Source organism: Lotus japonicus, chromosome 1 (genome assembly GCF_012489685.1).
Source record: "Lotus japonicus ecotype B-129 chromosome 1, LjGifu_v1.2".
Lineage (NCBI taxonomy): Eukaryota > Viridiplantae > Streptophyta > Magnoliopsida > Fabales > Fabaceae > Lotus > Lotus japonicus.
This window is the reverse complement of record NC_080041.1, coordinates 83609779-83634974: the sequence shown is the minus strand read 5'-3', so window position 1 is coordinate 83634974 and position 25196 is coordinate 83609779. Positions and strand designations below refer to the sequence as shown.

The 25196-nt window shown below is 35.6% G+C and overlaps 2 protein-coding genes and 1 long non-coding RNA gene across 4 annotated transcripts; 1 reads left to right on the top strand and 2 right to left on the bottom strand.

Annotated features, from left to right (window-relative positions):
* Positions 1-2500: 2500 nt before the first annotated feature.
* On the top strand, positions 2501-4669 carry LOC130723335 (uncharacterized). The gene is made up of 4 exons (XR_009014260.1): positions 2501-2798; positions 3421-3538; positions 3881-3941; positions 4465-4669. It is a non-coding gene; the product is annotated as an uncharacterized LOC130723335 (long non-coding RNA).
* Positions 4670-4857: 188 nt separating this feature from the next.
* LOC130723326 (protein NPGR1-like) lies at positions 4858-8871 on the bottom strand. 2 transcript variants are annotated; one of them, XM_057574326.1, is made up of 5 exons: positions 8235-8871; positions 7870-8131; positions 6364-7601; positions 5688-5838; positions 4858-5576 (listed from the first exon to the last, which is right to left on the bottom strand). In XM_057574326.1, the coding sequence occupies exons 1-5, from the start codon at positions 8427-8429 to the stop codon at positions 5266-5268; spliced, it is 2157 nt and encodes a 718-aa protein (XP_057430309.1). In that variant the 5' UTR covers positions 8430-8871; the 3' UTR covers positions 4858-5265. The 2 variants fall into 2 exon arrangements, with proteins under 2 accessions (XP_057430309.1, XP_057430312.1); XM_057574329.1 differs by having other exon boundaries at positions 5688-5835; positions 8235-8869.
* Positions 8872-10695: 1824 nt separating this feature from the next.
* LOC130723320 (uncharacterized) lies at positions 10696-14961 on the bottom strand. The gene is made up of 13 exons (XM_057574322.1): positions 14625-14961; positions 14362-14533; positions 14198-14278; positions 13737-13831; positions 13555-13658; positions 13328-13438; positions 13054-13163; positions 11979-12288; positions 11787-11864; positions 11665-11715; positions 11463-11552; positions 11242-11319; positions 10696-10974 (listed from the first exon to the last, which is right to left on the bottom strand). Exons 1-13 carry the CDS (start codon positions 14632-14634, stop codon positions 10924-10926), a joined length of 1341 nt encoding a protein of 446 aa, XP_057430305.1. The 5' UTR covers positions 14635-14961; the 3' UTR covers positions 10696-10923.
* Positions 14962-25196: the final 10235 nt, after the last annotated feature.

The window sequence follows — 25196 nt, the reverse complement described above, 5'->3', positions numbered from 1 at the left end:
GAGTAATTTTTTTTATTAACTAAAGTATTCTCGCATCTGATAATCTTAAAACAAATTTTTTGCCCCACAATCAATGCATTAAGCTATAGGAGCTAACTAATGAGTTTTTTCATTAATTAAAGCACCATGCTAGCAAATATAAATGGGAGAGGATATACATGTAATTATTACTTGGTTTTTTCTTAAATTAATTTCAACCATTGGATTATAAAATCAGTGGCTCAAAATGCGTTGGAGGAGCTGGATAGAAAGAATGGCGGGAGGGGATCTAATTCCCTTCAAGTCCAACCACTTACTTAAGGAATGAAGTGTTAAAATACTACGTCAACCCGCTTGATTCACTAGTAACTAATTGATGAATAAGTGATTACTCAATAAATATAAAGTCATGACATATAATGGGTTTTGAAATTAAGATTTTAGTGATTAATAAAGAGAGCGCAACACAAATTATCAAACATGTAAATTAACTGGCGGAGTTGATTATCCCTCTAAAAAAAGAAGATTTGAAGTGGTCTAAGATTTTCTGATCACTCGGTATAACTCACGCATTTGTGTACAAAATGTTGTTCTAGCTTAAACACAAGTCCTAGCTAGATTTGAGTCTATATGTATGTAGTTGTGTCCAATACTTGATGAGGAGAGTTTTACAGCTCATAATGGTCATACCAGACTTGAACAACATTGTCTTAGTATATGATATAGGTGGTTTGGGGTGGGGTGGGGGGGGGGGAGAGCGCAACGACACCCTCTAAATTTGAGGCGACCATCACCCTCGAACCTGTTTTCATTAGCGTCCATCTCATGAAGAGAGAAAGCTATTGTGGGAAGAGGCTTCTCCTACTTACTTAGTGAAGTAGAAGTAATCTCCGGAAAAAGTTCTTGAGTTGTAGAAAGTGAGATGTAATACCTACACTTCGTAAAGTATAAATTACAGTCTGCCTAATCCTTCTGATCCATCATCATCATTCCACCTTCATTTCTTGTCATCACCCTTGCTCCCAACTTCATTCCAAATCCAAATCTCCTTAAGGACCTGGGAATGGTTTTACCGGGGCCTCGATGATTGCCAATCTTCACCTTATGCATTCCATCTATCCAATTATTCCCTATTTGTTTCCTGTGCATTTCATGTCTAAAAAACATTTTCCCTTATTTTTAGGCAACTCCTTACGTGATACTAGAGCGGTCAATACGGGCCAACCCGACCTATATGAGCTGACCCGTCACGGATTGGGTTAAAAACGGATTGAGTCAGACCATCTCGTATTTTGACGAGCTAAAAAAAATGAACCCAACTCAGCCCGCCGTGGGTTGACGGGCAGGCTCGTAGGTTAGGCGGAATAAAAAAATGAAAAAATGTATTAAAAAATGTTATAAAAAATAATTATAAGAAAATACATATAAAAATTGATATTAACACATAGGCCAGAGATAACTATCGCATGTCATAAAACATGCTTACAATTCTTATTAATAGTAGATTTGAATTAGCAACCCAAGATGTTTATTCTAATTACACATTGTGCATTTGTCAAATCCACCACCAATCCAAGATCATAAAAATATGGATTATCCTGTCAAAAAAAAATCATAAAAATATGCACCATTCACTTTGTGCATATCTGAATTCAAGTTCAAACTCAAAAAGTCTAACATAGTTTGATGAATCCACATTCAAATGTAACAAAAAAAATTTAAAAAAAAAAACTCTAACCCACGAGGTGACCCGTTTGACTTGTGGACTAGCTAGCTTAACCCGCAGGTTAAATGAGTCAGGGTTACACTAACTCGGAGTCTCTATGAGCTGAAGTTTAACTAATACAACCCACTTACAAGTTGAGATGGGTTGGGCTAGCCCAAGGGTTGCAGTCCAATGACAGCTATATGTGATAACCATGATGTTGGTTAATTAACATCCCCTACCATGCATATGGGTTGACTGTAATACCTCCTAGTGATTTGATGACCAAAGAAGGACCGCTACAAAAGTCAGCCTTCTAATTTGAACTTAATACACGTCGATCTTCATGTAGGATCACAAGCCCTAAATACTGAGTCTTTTAAGACGGAACATGTTCTGCAAGAATCATAACAAGAAATTCTTCAAAGCCTCTGTCTTCCTGTATGGCCAATAATATATATATTCATCTATGGAAAAATGTTCTTAGACATTCTAAATGTGGATAAAAAATATATGAAGAAAGAGAAAGAAGTGAAGGAGATAATGAATGATATTAATAATAATAGAAAAAAATAATGAGTGAACGGGTGTAAATCAAAGTTGTTCAGTTAATAATTTATTTATAGATTTTCTGTGGAAACCAAAGTACTGTTAATTTATTAAAACCTCTAACTAATGGGCAACATGACACAGATTTTACGCGTAATGGCACAACGGATTTTCATAGAACATGTAACTCACGTAGCCTTTTTTTTGTTGTTAAATAATTGTTAATATTGATATTAATATAGCATGTTACCCGTCATCATTCCCATCCACAATAGAAATTAGGGAAGATAAACTCCAACGAAAATGGGGAAGACAGTTTTATTTTTAAAAAAAGAAGGAAAATACAGGTTGTAGCTAGAGGCGTAAAGGCCAAGCAGGTGATAGAGAAGAAAAAAAGAAAGAGAAAGAGAAAGAGAAAAAGAGAGAGGGAGAAGAGAGGGAGAGAAAGAAAAATGGGGCTGTGCTTTGGTTGCTTCGATGGGGGCAACAAGCGTATGACCAAGGAGGAAGAGAGATTGGCCTCTGAAGAAGCACGCGCCAGAGCCGCTGAAGCCGCCCAGAAAAAGTACATTCCTTCTTCTTCATCTTCATTTCTATACGTTCATTTAACATATAATCATTATTTAGCATGTTTCTCTTTTGTGACAATTATTTATGAAAACGCAGAAATTTCTACCTATAATTGATTTTGCCTTTAGAATCAATTGGATAGAAATTTTTAATTTGTTTATGTGCTTAGATGATAACCCTTGCACTCCTGCAAATGTTTCATGCATTTATTGGGTTGTTATATTTATGTTAGAACCTTGATCATCATGCTCGTGGACATTGATCAATTGTTCTCAATTTTATGCATTCTTCTCATCCTTCAATATCATACGTTAATATTTCCATCTTGTTACGTTTGTTCATGCAACAAGGCAACCTACGACTAACATGCATAGCCGTGCATAGATATATACACACATGTTATGACATGTTTTATGGAAGAGAAATTTATCCATAAGAAGAAGCATGCAAAACCCCATCAAAATTATGAATTTGTATATGAAGCTTTACTATTGAAAATTGTTGGGATGGGTGCCATGGGGAAAGGGGGAAAATGCTATTGTAATGGCTTCTTTTGGGGGTGGCAATGTAGGTATATATAGACTAATTTTTAGGTGATGATTTGATTGTCATTGCAGGCAAGAACAACAAGGAGGGGCAAAGCAACCAGATATGGGAAAGCAACCTGAAAACTCCAACAATGGCGAACAATTTGTAAAAGTTTAGCGATTCAACAGGCCACTTAATTTTTGGCAAGTATTGACTCGTATTGTGGTTAGATCAGCTTATGTATCATCTTAAAATTCCAGAGAAATTTAAAGAAAAAGTTTCCTTTTATATGTTGATTTTGTTTCCCTTTACCATTTGTCTAACAAACTTTATGTATGTTTTGGTAAAACCATGGTTAGCTAAAATCATGGTGGACAAAAGCAATTTTCATTAGTTTTGTGGCTGTCCACCTTGATTTTGACTTAACATGTATCCAAACATCCACTTCAAATGAATCCAATCATATCCATTATGAATATTGACCATATCCATTATGTGACTACACAATTATTGTAGTGTTGAATTTTCTTTTTTCATATGTTGATGCAGAGGCAGATGGGTTGAGGTTAGGCAATTTGTCTGTCCGAGCCAATTGTTTATTACGTGTAAGGTGATTGATCTATCTGATAAATTGTAGGTTGAGCTTTTTGTTTCTTGTTCAGTTTTTTTTTATCTTGACTAAGGTATCCCCACATCCAACAGCCGTGAGACTAATCCCCCGCCCCGCGGTCAGCGCACTAAGCGGTAGAAGGCTGGCCAAAGAATTTTCTTTATTCGCAGAAATGAACAAAGTAACTTCTATTAACAGAGATCATGTTAGGACTTAGGAGTGTAACAAAAAGATATATCTTTTTCTCATAAAACAAATTTGGCTAGATTCATTCAGTTCATGTCAATCAAGAAATTCCTCTATCTTAGATCAAAACTATAATCTAGAAATCTACTTCTAGGCTAGACAAATCAAAAGCATCTAACATCAACCCAACCCTGTTGAATTGGATTAACTATACTGCTTTTCTAGATTGAGTGGATTAGAACCAATTCTGAGATTATGTTTGTAACAGATTGAACTGTCTGTTATCATATAGATTCTTACCTTCTTTTGCATTGGTTTTTCCTTTGTTGTGTTGCAGTACTAAGTATAGGTCCAGTCAAGTTCTCTGCACTGCCAGCTTTCCTTGTTCCGAAGATGATGAACAAATGGTCTTTATTGCAATTGTACTATAGGTCAAAATTGTTATTTACCTGACCAAGAAATATGCTGTTTGATTACAAAGAATTCGTGATGTAAAAAGGAAACAAGGATAAGTTGAGAATGTAGTTCGGTGTTTTTATTCCCCTTTGTTGATATTCAAGCAACTTCATTTTCCTTCTGCAAAAATTTGAACCACATCAACAATCACTTAAACTGACTGTACCTTTTGACAAAAAAGAAACAACTGATTGTATCTTTGTCGAAGACTGCAACATTACTGAGTAATATTTTTCGCTAGCTAGAATATAACAGGGGAATTGATGTCATCAGATTAACTAAAAAGAGAACGATCGATCATAAATGGTATTACTCTTAAAGCAAACAAGAATTGCTCCCAACTTTGAGCATCTCTTGTAAGCTGTATTCAAACAAACAAAAAATGAGCTTCTTACAATGAGTCATGAAATGAAATTCTTTGTCCTAAATGAGTTTAAATAGATGAACCCCTTGGTAGTAGAAATGCTTAAGAACTGCTAAATATTTGACAATGAAGTAAGTCAATATTTTATAGGTGAGAAGACTGGATTTGGCTATACAATTTGAACAAAAGCCAAGCAATAGTAACCGTGGGATGAGTATTATGTTATTTAGTAGCTGTCGGCATTTTGTCTATCCTACCCTTTCTTAAGCTCACTTTTCCTTGACCATAAACATTCTCGGCGTCTTCCCAAACTCTCAATTACTCAAATTTTTGCACTGGAGCGGAAAGCTTTAGTTCATATGCAGCTTGAAAGTAATCTGCTGCTTGCTGTAATGAACCTTCGCTTTTTGAAACCAATCCAAGGTTGAACCACACATCATGGTTTTCCGGTTCTATCCGCAAAGCATTCATCAAAAAGCTTCTTGCAATTGGAAGTGATTGCATCCCCAGTTTCAGCAACAATTTTGCACTTGAAATGATGCTGGGAATGTAATCTGGTTCTATTGACAATGATACTGAAAAGGAAACAAAGGCCTCTTTGTATAATGATTGAGATTCAAGCAACACCCCTGCAATTATGCACAGCCGTGGAATTTAAGATTAGTTTACAATTAGATTAAACACTTGATGAAAAAAAAAAAGTAGCTCAATAATATAAACCTAGGCAAGCCGACTTTTACCTGTAATGTGCCAACTTCTTGGAGAAAAAAAATCTATCAACTGGGCTTTGTCAACACAAGCTTTTGCATCAAGAAAGGAACCGATATCGGCATAAATGGTAGCCAGATCTGTCCAGGCTTCCATTTCAAACTTCCTTTCTGTTAGTATCTGCTAAGAGGGTGGAAAAAAGTAGGAAGAAATTATTCTCAAGATTTAGGAGATAAATGTAATCCTACCAATATTTCTAAAAGAAAATATTGTCCCTGATCATTAATTCCCAAACTTCCACTCTAAGCATAGGATCAGCTTTGGTCACCCGGAATGAAAGTTCCACTCCCTCCATTCCTATTTATAAGTAACTTTTTGTGAAATTATTTTGTTCCTAAATATAAGTCACTTTACAATATCAATGAAACATTTAATTTTTTTTTAAACTACTCTCAAATTTAATATGAAAGAGATAATGAGATTTTGAAATAACTTTAGGAAAGGGGAAGGACGGGAGAGTTTCTTTTACCAGATATTAAAAAACTTTAGAGGTTTTCGTTTTAATTAAATAACCAGTCTAGAGTCTAGACATAACATCCTTATTTTTTGTAGTTTCCAGTGAACAAGGGCCATTTTTCTTTTCAATTAGCTTTAATATAAGTCCATACTAGGGACATTGAGAGTTGTTCCCTTGAAAGTAATACACACCTCATGCCTGAATGCTTTTGCTTGATCAAAGTCCTTATCCCGAAGCCAAAGCTCCTTTTTGGCTTGAATTAGTGCTAGCAGGATTCTGTAGGACTCTAATGCTTGATTGGGTTGTTGCTGAGCAATTTGAAGTACTGCTTTCAATCGTAGAAGTTCTAGCTGATCCCTCCTCCCAGCCTCATCTAATGCAAAATCAACTATAGTTTCAGCATCCATAAGTCGCTTCTGTGCAGATACGATGAGTGCTAATAGCTGCCATCCTCTTCCTGAACCTCCAACAGTCATGTTTGAGTACATCATTATATTGTCATAAGCTGCATCCAGATTCCTTTGAATTGCATTTTCCAGTCCAAGGCTGAATATAACTTCCGGGTCACCATTTCCACTTACAGCAGCGCAGTTTAGAAAGTTCAAAGACTCACTTTGAAATACACTTCTTTCACAATCCAGTACAGAAATTCTGGCTGCAGCTCCATAGCAAACACCTAGAAATTTCTGGCCTTGACCCAAAAAATGCTTGTTACGGTGCTTAGCTAGATCAATAACTTCACGTGAAAAGTTAATGCCTTCATGAGCGTGGCAAGGATCCTGAGAACAGAGTTTTGCTCCTAACAAAAACGAATGAAAATGGGGTCTAAGCTTTGCTTCAGAACGACTACATGCCTTCCTCAAAAGGTTCAATGCTGTTTCGTTGTGTCCTGCAGCACTATAACACAGAGCAAGGAAGTACCATCTATCAACTCGATTATAGGTGCCTGGAAGGATTTGCTCTACATGATCTGCCAACAACTCCAACATCCCAGTGACTGAAAGTGCAAATGTAAGATGATCCATTATTTCAGCATCCCATTCTATTACCTGCATTGTCATCTTGCTCATGATTATTAATAGCAAAAGTATAGCTTCTTCAATGTTACTCTTGGGTGCTTTCTGACCCCACACTTGGAACCGAGAGGGTAGGCTTAATTCAACACCACCATAGAGTAGGGTTGTAGCTAAATCTTTTTGAATAACAGCCAACCTTTGTTGCTCCAAATTCCATGGCTTAACCAGAGCACGACGGTATGCAGTGACAGCTTCATCTAGAAAGCCTGCCTTGATCCATAGGCTTGGAAGCAACTCCAATGCTCTATGGAACATTTCTTGCAACTTACAATCTTCGCTAATACCCTCAGGCATTCCATTAGGAAGGGCAGATTCAACCGTATCCAGAATTATTCCGCACTCCTTTGCAGCATCTGGTGATTAAGAAAGCAATAGAGTTATTAGAATCAGCACCCTTGAACACGAAAACTCTGGTACATAAAATCCGCATAATAGAGTAAAATTTATATGCTCTTATATGGCATTTCAAATAGAGAAACATTCAAGATCCAATTCGTACAAAACTTCCAATATACCACATGCAAAAATAGGATAGTTTAACAAATGTGCACTTAATCAAACAGCATATAAGCATATGAAATTCCTCTAAAAAGAGATATAAATGTAATATTAGGTACCGACCAACGTATCGTCCAAGTTCCTCCAGCGATAATGCTTTAAGCAAAATTGCCTCAAGAAGCAGGCTTACAGAATGCAATGACATCACATTCGGAAGAATCACGACGTCTGCCTTCGATCGTGGCTTTCTTTGCTTAGTTCTTTCAGCAATTACATTGATCATCCTCGGGGTCAAACCCTTGATGTCTATACCTTGAAATACTTGAAGGGAAGCATCATAGTTTCCCCTTTGGTATTCCAGCCTCCCCAGCAAAGCCCTAGCTTCCTGAAATTCATTCACAAAAGGAGAGTTGTCACATTTATTGAAATGCACATACATTATTACAAAACTAAACTCATGTCAAACTAAGCGCATTGCGAGTCGCAACCTCATAGTTCAAGGAAAGGGCTTCTTTGAGAGTAGTTTCAGCTTCTTCAACTTGGGTTTCACTGAATTTGGAATCCCAATCTGCAGTCCTGGAAGATAGCCCACTGGCGGAGAAATCCCTGGTTGCAAGGGACTCCGGCGACCGCGGCGGCGGCTCTTCTAACTTGAACTGCTCCCCGGAGCAAGCACACAACATCTTCTCCTCCAGAAACCAAAATCACAACAACAATGACTTCAGTTCTCAGCTCACACCTTTTAACAAACACGTTAACTGCAATCAATCAACACAAGGAAAATGACGAAACCCCGTGATTGATGAAAAGGGCGAGACAAACAATGATCAGAATGGGCTCAGATTCCAAAGATGCAAAGTGGTTTTACGCCATGAAAGGTAGCTTTCAGAATCAGATTGTGGTTTTTGAGAAGAGGGACCAGTAGAAAGATTGGCATTGGGATTCAGAGATCTAAAAACTGTTTCATTCTCGAGATTGCAGTGCAATGCAATGCCACTTGGTCTCAATTTCTGCGTTGAGTTGAAATATTGGATTCTGTTAAGGTTGAATCAATCACCATTTTTGAAGTAAGAAAGTGAAACCTAAACGGCTTCATCAACAAGTAATAAAGTATGCACCTAAAAGGCTAGATCGGTCAAGCGTAGTCAATTTATTACTGCACTGTAATTTCTATGAACAGGTACTATAAACAAAACATATTTGAGATTAATAGATATGCACCGACGTCCAATCACATTATGCCACATAGGACTAAGTATTTATTTATTTCATCTATCACTCTACTGCATAAACTAGAATGTGGAAGCTAAATAATTAACTACGGCTACTGAGAGTTTATTAAAGTTACATTCGACTACACATTTTAGTTTGATGTATGTTATGATTCTGTACATACCACAAACTCGAAGGTTGTAACTTAATGTAACAGAAATAGACTAAGATTACTTATTTCAATTTTCTCGTCAATTTTGAACTTTCACAAACTAAAATGTAATACATTTATCTAATAACATAAAATTAACGCATTCTAGTTTGCGGTAAGAATTTGTTATACCACATTTATGATTGTAATACTATTATATTGAGATGCAATGTATAGTTTCTGCAATTTGAAAATTTGGAAGGTAAACAATTATTCAAGCTTCCATACATACATGATATTGTGAAAGACAAACTTAAGTTTCGCATTTTAAATTGCAGAAGCTTTACAACATGCGGAAAAAAATCCCAACAAGCGATATCACAATGCTGATAGATGAGGAAATTAAGAACAAATATGCACACTCATTTCAAATAGAAATACATTAAAAACCCTAAAAGTTTTGTAAAAGCCCCTAAACCCACATTCAACAGGGAAACCAAATTATTTTTTAACAGAGAGGGTTTTTTTCATTTTAACCAACTTCAATTAAAAAAAAAACTTTTCCAACGCTATTGCAGTTGCATTCAATGTAGCTACTGGCGAAGCCAAATCACGGCTTCATCAATATTGAAAAGGGGTTAAGCCGACAACACTAAGAACGTGGGAGGAAGATTACAACTTCTGCACAGCCAATGGATACAATTCGATCCTTCTACTGGCAAATCTCCATTTGTGAAAGGCAAAAGCAACAAAGACGGCGATAGAGGAGGTCGAGTTAGCGGCGAAGTCAGAGGTAGCGGTGGGTGAGGCGACATCAAAAGTGGCGAAGACGGCATGACACACTAATGGGACAGGCAAGGGCGTAGAGGTGGAGGAGACTGTGGTGGCCAAAACGAAGAAAAGAAAAAACTTATTTAGGTAGCAAAACCTTCTATGTGAAAAAGAACCCATCTATTATAAGAAAAACGCCTACTAAGCACAAAGAGAAGTCTCCCTATTGAAAGAGGAGGGAAGGGACCACCAGGGGTGGGGGGCGGCAAACTGGTTTTTTCCTCTACTAGGAATTTTGATTAAAATGGTCAGCACACCTAAAAACCAAGGCTATAAATGGCAATCAAGAAGCCTAACAGCCAGCCAACAATCATTCATAGAATCCTAACTTAAATCAGAACTTGAGGACTGCTACTATTTCCTGTAGGTTTTAACATTTCATTGATGAAAAGTATGTGTATCTAGTTAAGCAAAGTAGCATCTTTGTGCTACAGGTTGGGATTTACAAGTAGTAGACGAGAAAAAGATTTTGGTTACAAATCAGCTAGCAATTGCACTAATTGCATGCCTTTCAGAAGTACCTGTGAGAGCTGCATGGAGATGGAGCCTATAATGTTCCCTTGATTCATTAGTTGATTCATTTAACACTGAGTCTCATTTTAGGCCTAAACATGGGGTCTCATTTATGGTGAGTGGACTCCGATGGGTTACAATGAATCTAAAGAAGCATCAAGTTTCATTAGAGATACTATTTACGATGTAGCAACAAGGTGAGGCACGTGGACCATGAGGTAGGAAGTTCTATACACGTTAAATGAAGTCAAGATTCACGTTTTATCATATTGTAAATGCATTGATATTCCAAATAATTTAAGAATGAATGTTTTAATCATACAAGTTGCTCTCAGTTTATTGATTGCCAATAGGCAAGAGCAACAGTGGGTAATACACATAAAGTTTGAGACATTATTTTGATAAATAAGGGACACTACTAAATGAATGTTTGAAACCAAACGAAACATTTTTGTTGTTGCGACTCAAATTCATTGCTCCTCGTTAACCATACTGGCCGAGTAGTGACCGAAGTTTCTGCCCTGTGATTTCAACAACAGAAAATCAATTAGCTGATTGCATAAACGGCAATTCAGAATTAAACAGAGGTATTGGACAAAACACCAATGCAACTCAACCTCAGCTAGAGAGTCAAAGAAGTCAAGGGTGGTCTTTTCTAACATTAGTTTTTGCAGCAAAGATTATCATAATTAACAGATTTCAGATTGTATTTAAGTACCCTGTTATCCATTAATTATTTCAACAGGAAGATTAAATGGAACGCTCTTTTATATGGTAAGAATGCTAACCTCAGACATTAACCGCTGCTTATTGAGTAATTGGGTCCTAGCCTTGTTCAAAAACGAATTTGGAGACTTGAACATTCTCTGCAGGTGAAAGAATGGGACTGGTCAGCAGATGATAGCAAGTGAATGAAGAAAAAGTAGCGACTGGGAGTAGTGAACCTATAGAGTCCAAGTCCATAACAAAATCACGAGATAACTGAGCTCAAGCACTTGGATAGACTTACCTTCTCCTCACCAGACATTCTGTGTTCGTTGTTACTGAGATGCTTTTTCTTTGGTGTGAAACTAAAGACATCATGCAGGAATTCATTTTCCTAATTTCCCAACAGAAAAGAGGGAAAGACAAGGGGGAAGAATAACCTCAATGTTAAAAACTTTTCACAACAACTATAAAGCTTGACAAAGAAAATGCATGAGAAAGCAAACCTGCATATGCTTGATGAATCCTCCTCCAAGGAAGTGCTTGATATAGTTCAACTGCAAGAATTTGGATGTCAGAATACTACTTCTGACTGCATAGGTATATATGAAAGAATACAAGAAAATACCTGTATCATTTGCGACCATGACGATGTCTGCAACGAATCACCACCAATCTTTGTAGTAATTTCAGGAGAGTAACCATACTAGTATCACAAGGTAAGCCAAGATCAGTACAGAAGCCTTTGACTCACGAGTATCATATATTTATTTTCAAAAGATGATGATGACAAGAAGGAAAATAGTAACTACTAACATACCTCGAAAAAATCCAAAATATCTTTGAACAGGTTCCTTTGAGTATTAAGATCTTTTTTAGCAGAACCTTTTCCACCAGCCTCCACAGACAGGTTTTTGCATTGATTAATCACCTTTCCTTTTAATCCTTGTAAAAATATGTAACTTTCCTGAGGTTTACTCTCGTCTTGAGTTGTATCACTTGCACCATTAGACACAGCGGAAAACTTCTCAGTAACTCCAATCTCAAAAATTAGAGCCAGGGCTTCACCAGCAGCAATTCGTACTGACCTATCTTCCTTGTCTAGAAGACCAGATAAATAAGATATTGAACTGCATCAACAATAAAATCGATAAGTAAGATCTGAGGCTAAGAGAAATGGAATATGGTTCTGTATGTAGTAATAATAATATAGTATAGGCACGGGTATAAACTGTACCCCCAAGCAAAATAGCCAAGATGTAATATGGGGCTTGTGGATGTCAAAATTGATGTTGAGGAAAAAATATGCTAATAAAACATGTTATAAGTAATTAATCCTGGCCCATAGAATATCCTACCATGGCTCTAATTCTAACCACTATATCTACCTTAAAATTACCGAAAATAAGTAAGGAAACATAAAATTATAGCTGATATAAATGTAATACTGAATAATATAATTATAACTGACACACTTTGAAATATATCAAATACAGCACATAATTTTTTCCTTAATTGAAAGAAAGGGCAAACACTATTAGGAATTTAGGATAGCAATTTCTGTAAGGGTTGGTACATCTCCAACTACCAAATTTTAGTTTTAAAGTCATTAGATTATCGGTTTGATATGTTCTCACTCAAATTTAAACATAAAAATTTTAGAATATTCCAATTCAGCTAGTATGGGTAACAATTTTCAGCAGTCGATATTTCAATGGAATGCAATTTAGGGTTCCTGCAAACAATGGTCCTTCGTCATCTATGGCATTAAATGAGCAAAATAATCTAGCTATTGCAAGCCTCTTCCAAGTTGCATGAATGCATGTTGCATATTACCTAACTAAACTAGTTCAGAATGAAATGAAAATGGATGAAAAAGAATAGACTGTTCTTACTTTTGCCAAAATTTTGAATTCAGCTTCAAATTGCTCATAGTAGACAGGAGAAAAGACCAGGAAGACACCACAGCGGTTATTAATGGAGCAGAAGGTTTGGCTGCAACTACCTAAAAAGTGAACAATAGAAGCAGTCAATCTAAGCAAGAAAATTGGGCACAACAATCCGGAAAATGGGAAATGTTATTTTACGACTAGAGTGTAAACACAGAACGTGCAATTAAGTAATATTATCAGAATAAAACAACTTAGTAAATTTCAAACAGAGTCATACATTGGAACCTAATTTGGGATGGATCACTCGCCACAATATATCCAAAGATCGCTCTGTTTCTTCCTGATCATTCCCTCCAACAAAGGTGATTATAGCCAAGCACTCCAGCAACTACACATAAATGGCATTGAGCATATACAATTCAGTATCAACTAGACAGAGACAGTAAAGAATCACTAGGAAAAAATTGAGTAATGACTTTGCAATATTTCTAAGCTTTTACTTACTGCTGATATTTTTGAAGAAACAAGTGCTTCATCCAAAGGACGAACCGATTCTTCGAATATCTCACGTGCATGATCACCACAACCAACAGTCAAGGCCAAACAACCTGAAAGGGAACAAAATTAGATATTCAATGAAATGAACACAATAATACAAAACACGTGTAAGTTACTTCAAAGCTTACCAATGGCACGAGATGCGAAAGCTATCTCCGTGGCAGAAGCCTTCTTGGGTCCCTTTTTGATTGAAGCAAGACATTGATGTAATATGGTGGCAAATCTGATAAAGTAAAGAACCTCAATGTTATGTAACAATAACACATTTTTGAGAGAAACTCATATGTATCCATCATCATATATACACAGTCAGCTGAATTGAAATTGGAAATCATTCTAAAAATAGTGCTAGCAGTAAACCTATAAAATACAATGATCATAATAGGAAAAACTATATATATTTTTGGTTTGGTTGACTCGTTGATAACATGATACTCTAGAATCTAGATAGGTTGATCATATTTCATGATACACATTAATTGACCAAGCACACTGATATAAATCATGACTTATTTTTTTCTTTTGCAATATATGAAAGAAGAAACCATTGCTCACTAAAAAGTTGAAAGATTAAATGATAGAAGCTTACTTCTTTTCCACAAACTGATGCTGCAAGTTGGTTTTGAAGGCGTCAATGATGGCTAAGAAAGCTTTCTCCCTCGTAGAACCCCTTTTATCAATTCCAAACAAAACAAAAAACTTGAGTTTCATTCCACCTTCCATTCCCATTAAGATAGCAAGCAAAGTAAGTACCTTTTTTCATCTAGAGCATCGAGAGCTTGGTCAAGCAATGAATCCTGTTCTAACTGCACATCTTCGGTACCAGACACCGAGACCAGATCAGAATTTGAAGTTGATGAGGAAGTCACACTACTATCATCATCGGTATCAAACACTGCAGCAGCACCTTTCCGTTGAGAATTACCTAAACATAGCATAAAAACAATGAGAAATTGAAAACAAACAGTAATTCAGCTGAGATTCATGAAGAGGAAGCAAGAGGGTTTCGAGCTTACGTTTTCCCATGGCGAATTGCGAGGTTATGTAAACACTGGGTTAGGACTAACAATGTTATGAGCGTTGTTAGAAACACGAATCAGAAATTGAGGAAGAGAGAGACGAAATTGAACAAGTATGAAGAAGTATGCGACAGGAAGAAGCAGAATCGAAGGGTATAGAAATCGGGAAGAAAAAGGGGATTAGCGACAACACTTGGTTTGATTCAGATTCAGATTCAGATTCAGATGATGAAAAATCCATGAAAATTCTACAGAGAACGATTTGGGATCGGGATTGTGAAATCGAATTGGGATTTTGTTATCTGAAATAGGTAGAACTGGAACCCTAAATTTGAGGCTTTGGTTTTATATTGAGAAGAAGAAGCACGGAAATAATAATTTTAATTTTAATTTTAATTATTTATTTATTTTTGCTAAATAAAAAAGGGAATTATTCATGGTTGTGGTTAGAATATTCGGTTGGTGATTGGGTGAAGCGGCACCGTTGATTGTTTTATTTTTGCGGCGCCGATTGCGACACGTGGCAATTGAATGTCGACCGTGTTTGCTTTTGTATCAAAAAAAACACGTGACGTGACAAAGTTGTCTTTGCTTGCTTTTTACTACGTAAGCAAGTTGTACTTTATGTGTCGATGGTGAATGAGTGATGATGAATGATCCAGGCGTTTACCTTAACTTTTTACCAAGGTTGGAGAATACCATGTGTCGACAATCAGAACTCAGAGACAAGATTGCATGTGGGAAACATGATTACAAAACATAATAATTATAGGTATATTGACCCAAAAAAACATAATAATAAATCAACATATATAGCATTTATTTTGCACACACAAAAAAACAGTATTTTTGCAGTTTTTAAACAACGTTTTCTGTTTGAAAAAATTATAATATTCATTATTCAAAACTTATTTTTAGAATTTTTTATAGACAGTTTTTATATTCAGTGGGACGGAGTTTAAAATTTAGAAAATAAAAATAAAAATCAATTTTCAAAAACTCTCTATGGTCTTGACATCACGTAGAGTTGTAGGCTTAGAAGTGTGCTTTGCGAATCTGAATGCATGGACCTTGTTTCTATCCTGGAAGATAATGAGAGAATGAGATTCAATGAGGATAGTTTGGTGCTTTGAAATATCCAGGACTTGCTTGATTAGAATTGGCAGATGAGTGTTGTTTCGATTCATCGTGATGGAAACTCGACAACGGATTGCCTAGCGCGACAGGGCTCCCAGCCCATAACTACTGATTTAGTTAATTTTTATAGTAGATCTATATTCTGAACTCAAGACCTTCATTTTAAAGGATTCTCTAGCGGCCCTTTCGCTTTCTCCCCTTTGTTCTATTAGATTTTTAATGCACCCAAAAAAACTCTCTACCTTACTTATTATAAAATTTAATCGAAAATGCACATCAATCTTTTCATATAAATCAACTTAAGTTGTGGTGCAATAATTATTTTATTATTAAAAAAATATTTATTTGATTAATTTTTTTCTCTTCATCACACTTTAAAGCATTTGTAATACATAGAAATTAAAAAATTTACTGAAAAATTAATATAAATGGAGAGTAAATTTGATTTTACTAATTCCATTAACTACCTTTCTTAAGAGGTGTGAAGTAGTTATGTATTTCTTATAATATAAGGATAGGTAGAATAATATTTTTTTAACTATTTCTCGATAGTGTTAACTCTCTGTTATGGATGAATACTTTATAAAGTTGCTGGTTGAATGAGTACTTTATAAAGTCAGTAATGATTCATAAATTACTAATTAGTGCATACACTTTGGAATACTTATTTTTCTATCTTTTTCTTCCAAACATATCATATTATATATCATACTTATCACTCATTTCATTTTTTCCTATCTCTTTTTAGTGATTTACATTCTTTGGAGGTGTATTACGCTTTCCCAATCTGTGTTTGGCTGTCATGCATGATGCATTCGCACTGTCTGAGTCAAACCTTTGTAATAGAGACAACCCTTTATGCAACTATTGTGTGGATGAATTGGTCATTCTGTCGATAATTCAAGAAGCATACGCCCACTGAATCAATTCGAAATTTAAGTCACAAACTGACTTTTTGTTTTTGTAATTTTGGTCAAAAGTCAAACTGTCAATGATCATGTTTCTGCTAATGATTTGGATTCAACACATGTTGATCCTCCAATCTAGCTAGGGATGGCACGGGCGGGGGCGGGGAGAGCCTTCCCCTCCCCCATCCCCATTTTCCATGGCGGGGTGAATTTTCACCACATCCCTGTTTCCTAGCTATCTCCCCACAGGTTCCCACGGAATTCCCAGTATGTCATTAAAATTTTAAATTAAATATATAAAATACATAAGTTAATTAAATAATTTTAAAAAATGCAATTGCATCAAATTCCATACAAATATATAACAAATTTAAAATAATATTAAGTGAAATTCATCACGATGTGAAGTTGACTAAATAAACAATTTAAAACGTAAAGTACTAAATTCAACTCATTTAAAATGGGAAGTATAAAACTCAAAATATTTTCTTAAGCATTTAACTCATCCAAAATGTGAAGTTTTCGTCGTAGGTAATTCAATATTTGGAAGTATGTTATTGTATTTTTTACTTATATATACATGGCGGAGACCCCATAAGACAGGGAGAGTGATCCTCATCTCCGTCCCTAAATTCTTATCAGAGACATTTTCATCCCCATCCCCACAGGAAAAAATTCCTCAAGATCGGGGCCCCAAACAGGGCAGTCCCCACGGGGATCTCTATCTTCGGATGGAAATTGCCATCCCTACTCCAATCTCAACCAGCCAGTAAACAAGCCTGCTAGAAATGGGCCTCTTCTCTTACACACTCAGCTCACGGTCTGGATACCTGGTCACTCTATTTGGATAGTTATTGGGCTTTCTTCCCAAACATTCTATTTATTGAGAGAGAAACTGCGAGTTTTGACACACAAAAAAATACCAAAAAAGATTACGTTCCAGAATCTGCTATATACAAAAAAGTGACCCGAGCAATTCAACATGCCTTTCATTGACAAAAAAAAACTTACATAATTAAGCTGCTCAATGCGAGAGAAGAAGAATCAATCTATAAAAACCCCAAGGAAAAAAAAAAAGAAAGTTTGGAGGGAAAGTAATGTCCATTGGCTATGGCATAAAAATCAGGAAAATTAAAAGTCAATATATCTGAAAGATCATGACAAACTAGAGCCAGGGACGAACCTAGAGTGTAATAAAAGGGCTGCCACCCCCAAAGAGAACTATTCTCTTCATATAGTAATACTTAAATGCTATATTCACCTTCTCTAAAATTTTGTATATAGAATCAATCAAATAAAATAGTAAGTCTTAATTTTACTTAGTGTGTTAAATTTCGGTCCGCCTTATCATTATATTTAGTTCCATCCCTGACAAGAGAGGGTTAAAAGAAGTTGTGCTAACACTAAAAATGAAGCTTTACAAACTCCATTAGATAGGGGTCCATTTATCATGGCAAACTGATATGGTACTATAGGGACTAAAGAGGGGTTCTAGCTCTTACTAATCCGTGTTGAGTACGTTTGGAAATGATGCTGATTTTGTCATTGTTGTTTGGTGCTACAAAAGGTTAAAATATGGAGGCCCAGGTGTTGGAGTTGGGCCTAAAAAGGCCAAGCCTTGTGGTGCCTGCAGGAATGGAAGCCACGGTGGATCCTCCATGTGAGCACACTGCCCGGTGGGTTTTGGGGAGTGGCAAAATTAATGAAATAACAAAGAGACAGACAGTCAAAGCAAGTATTGGGATTTGGGAATAGCAAACTTCTGTACCCTCTGAGTCTCTGACTGACTAGCTGGTGAAAGAAATGTTACAAGGTAAGCTAAGGTAAGGTCAGGCACTTTAGTTTGTTGAATGAATGAAGAAGTGGTATGATATGGGAGTTAGTGGCAGTGGGGTTTTAACTCTGCTTAGGGTGTCAGAATAATTTATATAAGGCACCAACCACAATCATGCTGGTTTATCCCTCAACAATAAAATCATGGATTCATTTTACCCCTGTATGACAGCTATTTTCACCTTAAATTCTATTATGTTCTGGTTTGAGAGAAGGAGAGGGGAAATAATATTACTACAAGAAACACTCGAAGCATGAGATTCCTTCCTTCATATATACAAGTGAATTTTTAGCTTGGTGGGTGCTTGGTGCTTGGTGCTTGCTGTGGTTTTTGGTTTTTGGTGCGTGGCTGGGTTTCTTCCGAAAATTTTTATATTTTTATAATTTATTTATTTTAAAACAGTTTTCATTTAAAAAAATTAAAAAACATGTATATTTTTTACTTTTATTTTCATTTCACCGTCGTCATCGCCACCCCACCACTAGGGATGGCAACGAGTCGGGTTGGGCTTGAGTTTTATCTTTCTTAAACCTGAACTTTCATTCCAAACTCGTTGTAGCCTCAGACCCACATTCAACATAACTTTATGCATAAACTTTTTTGTAAAACAAAACGCAACTTATATTATTTTGTTGTGTAAAAACAGTTTCATATTTTCTTGCAAAATAATATAGTATCTTGTTGTTCAAATATGACCGAATTGTTAACAAACCAAGTTAAACCAGTGCGTAGTTTTGTAATTCCATATAATATGAGTAGTTTTGTAATTCCATATATATATATATTGTTCGGGCGTGGGTTTCACACCAATACCAAATCCAAACCGAATCTATTGGGTTTTTTCCGTCAAATCGGGATGGGCTCATGTTATATTGTTATCCCTACCCACCACTGTTACTAACCATCATCGCCAGTGACAGATCTAGAACTTTTGAGTCGCAATAATTTTTTTTGTCTTAACCAAATTATCCCTATAGCCAATAGACTTGATACTAATTTTAAGTCCCATGATCAACGTAGTAGTAAACAATATAGGGGTTGATGAATGAGTTTTCATTCACAAAAGTCGAGAATTGAACTCCAATCACTTGCTTAAGGATAAAGTGTTGAACCAGTGCGTCAATTCACTTGATTTAATGGGAACAATATAAATACACAACCTATATATAAACAAGAAGTAGTGAAATATGAAAAGCTTAGTGGGGGCAGATAGTAAAAATAATATATATAGTATTAAAGAACAATTAAAATTTTGTGGGGGCAATTGCCTCCTACGCTCTAACATGAATCCGTGCCTGATCATCGCTACAATCTCACCACCACCTTTATCGTTGCCATCGTACTGCTGCCACTACTGTCGTCGTCGCCACCACTACCTCCACCATCACTGCTTTTTATCGCAATGGTAGGTGGTGGTTGTGGCGGTGGTGACAATTATGGCAGCGGTGGTGGCGGTAGAAGGGATGACGATGACAGTGACGATGGTGATAATAGTATTGAAAGTGGTGGTGGCAGCAACAACAGTAGTGGGACGACAATGATGGTGGTGATTGCATTTGTTTAAAAATGACAACATTTTGAAAAAAGAAAAAAAAATCTAAGAAAACGCTTTTTAAATACCAATCAAACATATTTCTAGCTTTAAAATGAAAACTGAAAGTGTTGCACCTTTTATTTTTCTTTTGGGAATTTCTTTCTGTGTCAAATATTGGTGACTTTTTTTTTGAAATTAAATATTGGTGACTTTACTATAGTGATGAATATGGGTCTGGGTGCATAAAATCAGTTGAAATTAAGGACTGGATATAGTGATTCAGAAAGTGATACCAATTAAAGTGATTAACTACATATATGGAAGCTTTTTGACGATCGCATAAAATCTAGCTAGAAGATGATACTGCAAATTAAAGTTTGTGATTATAAATGCGCATGCTTTTAATTTTAGCAGTCGTAGAACTTGAAAGCGATCATATAAGTACAAATTAAAGTGATTAATTACATGCAACTGTACTTTTTCGGCGATCGATTTGCTCCCATAACTTGGGTAATCAAATCATTCATAATCTCTTTTCTTGTTGAAATGGCAAACAAAACCAGTGTCATTGACCTCATAATTGATAATTGGAATTTGGAATAAGTTAATTTGTACATTGATAAGAGGGTTCGGGGGTGCATTTGGGTGAAAGGCGGGCATGCACCGGTGGAATTTGGTTCCTTGGCGTGAGGTTACCCACGCAAAGGCGGCAGGAGGGCTTGGTTTGAGGAGCTCTCGCCTCAATAATATAGCCTTGCTAATGATCCCTGCCAAAACGAAACTTGATCTGACCTTATGTTGGGAGGAGACCAAGCCCCACACCAAAGCATGAATGAGTCTCTTTTATATATATATATATATATATAATCGAGGTATCCTTAAATTAGTATCACATTTATGGAGGCGATTGAGGAATTGCGTAGAGGGAAGAGAGGTTCAAAGGGTCCTATTAAATTAAATTAGTGGGAAGAGAATTGAACAATCCTTTTAATTGCATTTATGAATGTTTAGGGGATTAATTTAGACGACTCTTTTTTCATGTGGCTAACTCAGATCAACATGTATTGTCAACTCAGATTAGGTTGATCATGCGTGCTTAGGGCATCCTTGTGATGCCAAGTAATTCATAACGATTCACAACTCTAAAGGCGTCTTTGAGTTAAGAAATGACAAAGAAACTTTATACCTATACCTAAAATGTGGTTGGTTACCACTGATCTAGGTTACAACTATTCTATGGTGTACTAATCATGATGGTCCAGTACAGAAATAAAAAAAATTACAAGTGTCATGCACATGATATTTAATGTGCGGGGAAAACATATTTTTACTCTAGATCATTGTGAAGTACATCAAAGGTATAATATGTTGTATATACTTCATGGGCCAGGGAGGTAAATCTGGGAAGATGACATATGCTGAACATTACCTTTTATGAAGGTGTGGCTAGGCTTACAGAAATTTCAATCGCACGCAATCATGCATGTCGCATCTCTGCTATGCACAATCACATCATATCAGGCATATATATGAGTATACTTTTATATGACTGTGATCTCTGAATTTTGATGGGATTAATCTCATGGTTGTTAAGTGTATGATAGGGGAAAAAGTGATAATGCAACTCTAGTAATGAGTGATCACTCTGCTAAATTAAGCTACAATATGTGATGTTTAATTTCCAAATTACCCTCTTCATCAACTTTCTATTTTGTTTGGCATATTGCTCCCTGAAATTTTAATTTTAGAAATTACCTGCAGCTTGAATCATATAGTTTGATCAAATTCATAAAAAGACAAATCTTTGGTCAAACTACTGATTTAGGATTTTCAATTCAATTGGATAACCAAAAATGCACTTAGATCGATCTGTACTACAAATCACGATATTCTATTGACCAAAAAGTGCATTGTCTAGATATTAATTAATTAGCAGGTGACTATCATTAAGTATTTTAATCATTCCTGTTGACTGTCGTTGAGTATTCGTACTCTGCACTTATTAGATGTTGATCAGTAATAAATAATAAGCGTTGTTCTTCTCATAATTTGGCGCTCAAATTTGTTATATCAAGTTAAAACTTTTCATGAGTTGGCTAAATCTAATGTAACAAACTTTTACATGTGTTATATATATGAATCCACGATGTAATTATTTTGTTTCTATTATTTGAAAAAGAAAAATAGAAAAGTAAAAGCATGTTAAATATTGCAGATAGACTTTATTCAGATTAACAGCAGAAAAAGTACTATATATCACATAACATCAGTGGCCATCCTAGCTGTTTGAAAATAAATTTAAATAAAAGGCATAGCTTGAATTTATCGTTTTCTTTGCATTGCTTGCGGGCTGGGAACAAAATGCATGTGGGTGTTGATAATTTCATTTTTGCAAGAACTGGGATAGAGACGAAGAAGGATCCATCGATAGCAACATAACATAGCATCATGACCAGAGCGCAGCAGGTATATATAATTAAGTTTTGTAGTTAAGTGAACAAAGCCCCACTACACTGACAAAAACTTAGCTATCACACATATTTCACACACCTCAGTGTTACTATTACTATTATGGGAAGGATATGTACTCTTCCTCTACAAGAAAAATGTTCAATAGGGGCGACTCGTTGCTAACAAAATAATAAAAAACGTTAAAATTGATTTAGCGTCAGCATTGAGACAGTCATTAAACAATATGAAATTAACTTGTAACGTCGACCACGAGGTTGACACCAATAGTTAGTGTCAGATTAGCCGACGCAACTTGCTTGAGATGAATTCGATCAAATCACTCAGAAGAGTGCTGATTGAAGAAAAACGGTAAAATTCCGGTGAAGAGTATGTGAAAGGAGGTGCTCCATCGTGTCTCCGTCGTCTTGTGCCCCCGGGTCCCTTCAATGACACTCTAACGCACAAGATAGAGCATGGGGCAGAGAGTAATTATATGAGATAGATTAATTACATTGTGAAATCCCAGACCACGCCTTTTATATGAGGATTGAACCTTTGTGGATTCCGAGGGTGTAATGAGTGCATGGAGTGGTGTTTCATTCCCAGCCGAGGGATTCACTGTCGAACACCTCCAGCTATAGCGCTCTACATATATACTTGTGAAAATGCTAAAATTAATCTTCAAGACAAACAAAGTAGTGATAAAATAAAGTCCCTTGAGAAGAATGTAAATAATTATTTTTACTGCTGCAACTTCAGTTGAGGACTTAAGACAGAATGAGAAGAGAAATGGTTATATTTGACTAGTTAGGGATGCGATTCCTTTCATTTGGACCCTCCAAGCATGCGTATGCTTCAACAACAACAAAATGGAATTTTGTTTTTTTTAAGTGACAAGTTAAGATTATAAGTTACGAAAAAAAAAGCAAATTAGTCCCCTAATAATTTTTTGTGTGTAGGATAAATGTCTTCCTTCGGAGATAATTCTATTCGAGTCATAAACATTCACATCATGGTAGAATTAGCCCCCTAATGTTTGGTCACATGCGATTGAGTCACTGACAATATAAAAGGTGTATTAACTCGTTAAACTTTTTATAGTGTGTAGAATAATCCTTTCACTCATGTTTTTATCAGATTTTATACAATTTTTTAAAATTACTCCAGTTCAATTCTTTAACTACCCCTATTAATTACTCATGACCTTCTCCCTTTCATTTTTCTTTATTTCATCTCATGGCATTTTTACTACTCATGGATCAGTGAATGCGTATGACAATTGATTAGCTAATCTTTATAAATTAATTATTTTTTGAACTTTTAGTTCACATTATCTTCATTTCAAAAAAAAAGTTCACATTATTTTGTTCAAGGATTAAAATGAGATAATGATAGTTAATTTCAACTAGTTTCCTCACCTAATTACTAGTTATATATTCTCTTCTAATAACATGGGGAAATATGATTCGTCAAAATGACAATCAACAAACTATAAGTATGTCTCTCATTAATGATTTAAGATATTTTATAATAGAAGGGAATTCATACCCAACATATATACTCAATCTTCTTTAAGGGCCACCTATGTGTGTTATGGTGGAGAAATTGGAACATATACCATACATCCAAAAGTTCTTAGATGATAAATATTATGTTTCTGATCACAAATCAATTGCATTGAGAAGTGTAGATGATAACTCGTTGGCCCGATGCAAATGAAGCAGAATTATGTAATATTGTATGTCTCATAAGAGTTTGAAAGTTCTAACCTCATATGGAATTTCCTTGTGATTAACTATAAACATTTAATGCAATTTCATTTTGTGTTTAAACATATGCTACAAGATGGTCGACATCAATTCCAATAAACACAATAATCACTAAAAGTTTAAGAGGTAAACTCACTAGCATTACCAAGGCCTATTTTTTGATTGAATAATTAGGAAAATGTGCTCGTAATCTAATCAATTGAACAAGTAATCTTGCAAGTGTCAAGTTGCGAGAAGACAATAGGCATACACGTGGTCATTTTGTTGACGCGTCAATTAAAATTATAAAGTGTCTAAATGGTCCACATAAAGTTCCAAAAATATAAGTGGTTCACCCCCTAATTTTTGTTGGTGATGGTTTTCTTGGGGACAAAAAGAACATGTGAATTTATTGGGTAGAACTATCTGATGTCCGCACGAATTTGTAATTTTTCCGCATCATAATTAAATTGGGATGACCTAACCGATCATGCCAAATAAAAAAATTCGTAAACTTCTAGCTTATGATAACATTTGCTTCAATTATACAAATACTTGTGTAGTATAAACCAGAAGAGAATGCGGATAAATTTTCAACTGTGCGTTTTTTCCCTGAGATTACTTTTGTGATACAAATATTAAATATATTCCACATTTATTCATTCATTGTCCCAATGAAGTATTCGTTTTTTAACGTATATCTTTGAAATTTAATAAGTTTCTATGAGTTTTAGAGAAATAAATGCATTGCCAATATTCAATGTTGTTCGAAAACCAAAAAAATATTCAATGGTGTTTCTCTAAGCAACAATATTTTAAGTTTTCAAAGCCTTCAATCATTATTGTAAAATTTATCTTTAAGTATTGTATGTGTTGCTGCACAATAAAATAAACAAACATCTTCACTATTTGTGGGGGTATCATGAGCATGAACACTCATTTTACTTGATTTTTAAG

What these genes read in the sequence shown, in the direction of transcription:
- LOC130723320 (XM_057574322.1), bottom strand. An exon ending in GATGCTCTAGATGAAAAAAG is followed by an intron (nt 14,279 to 14,361) that starts GTACTTACTTTG and finishes AATTGATAAAAG; the next exon opens with GGGTTCTACGAGGGAGAAAG. An exon ending in GAATGTCTGGTGAGGAGAAG is followed by an intron (nt 11,320 to 11,462) that starts GTAAGTCTATCC and finishes TTTCACCTGCAG; the next exon opens with AGAATGTTCAAGTCTCCAAA.
- LOC130723326 (XM_057574326.1), bottom strand. Translation starts at nt 8,429, where the DNA reads ATGTTGTGTGCTTGCTCCGGGGAGCAGTTCAAGTTAGAAGAGCCGCCG. An exon ending in CCCTTTCCTTGAACTATGAG is followed by an intron (nt 8,132 to 8,234) that starts GTTGCGACTCGC and finishes AATGAATTTCAG; the next exon opens with GAAGCTAGGGCTTTGCTGGG. An exon ending in CAAAAGCATTCAGGCATGAG is followed by an intron (nt 5,839 to 6,363) that starts GTGTGTATTACT and finishes CCACCCTCTTAG; the next exon opens with CAGATACTAACAGAAAGGAA.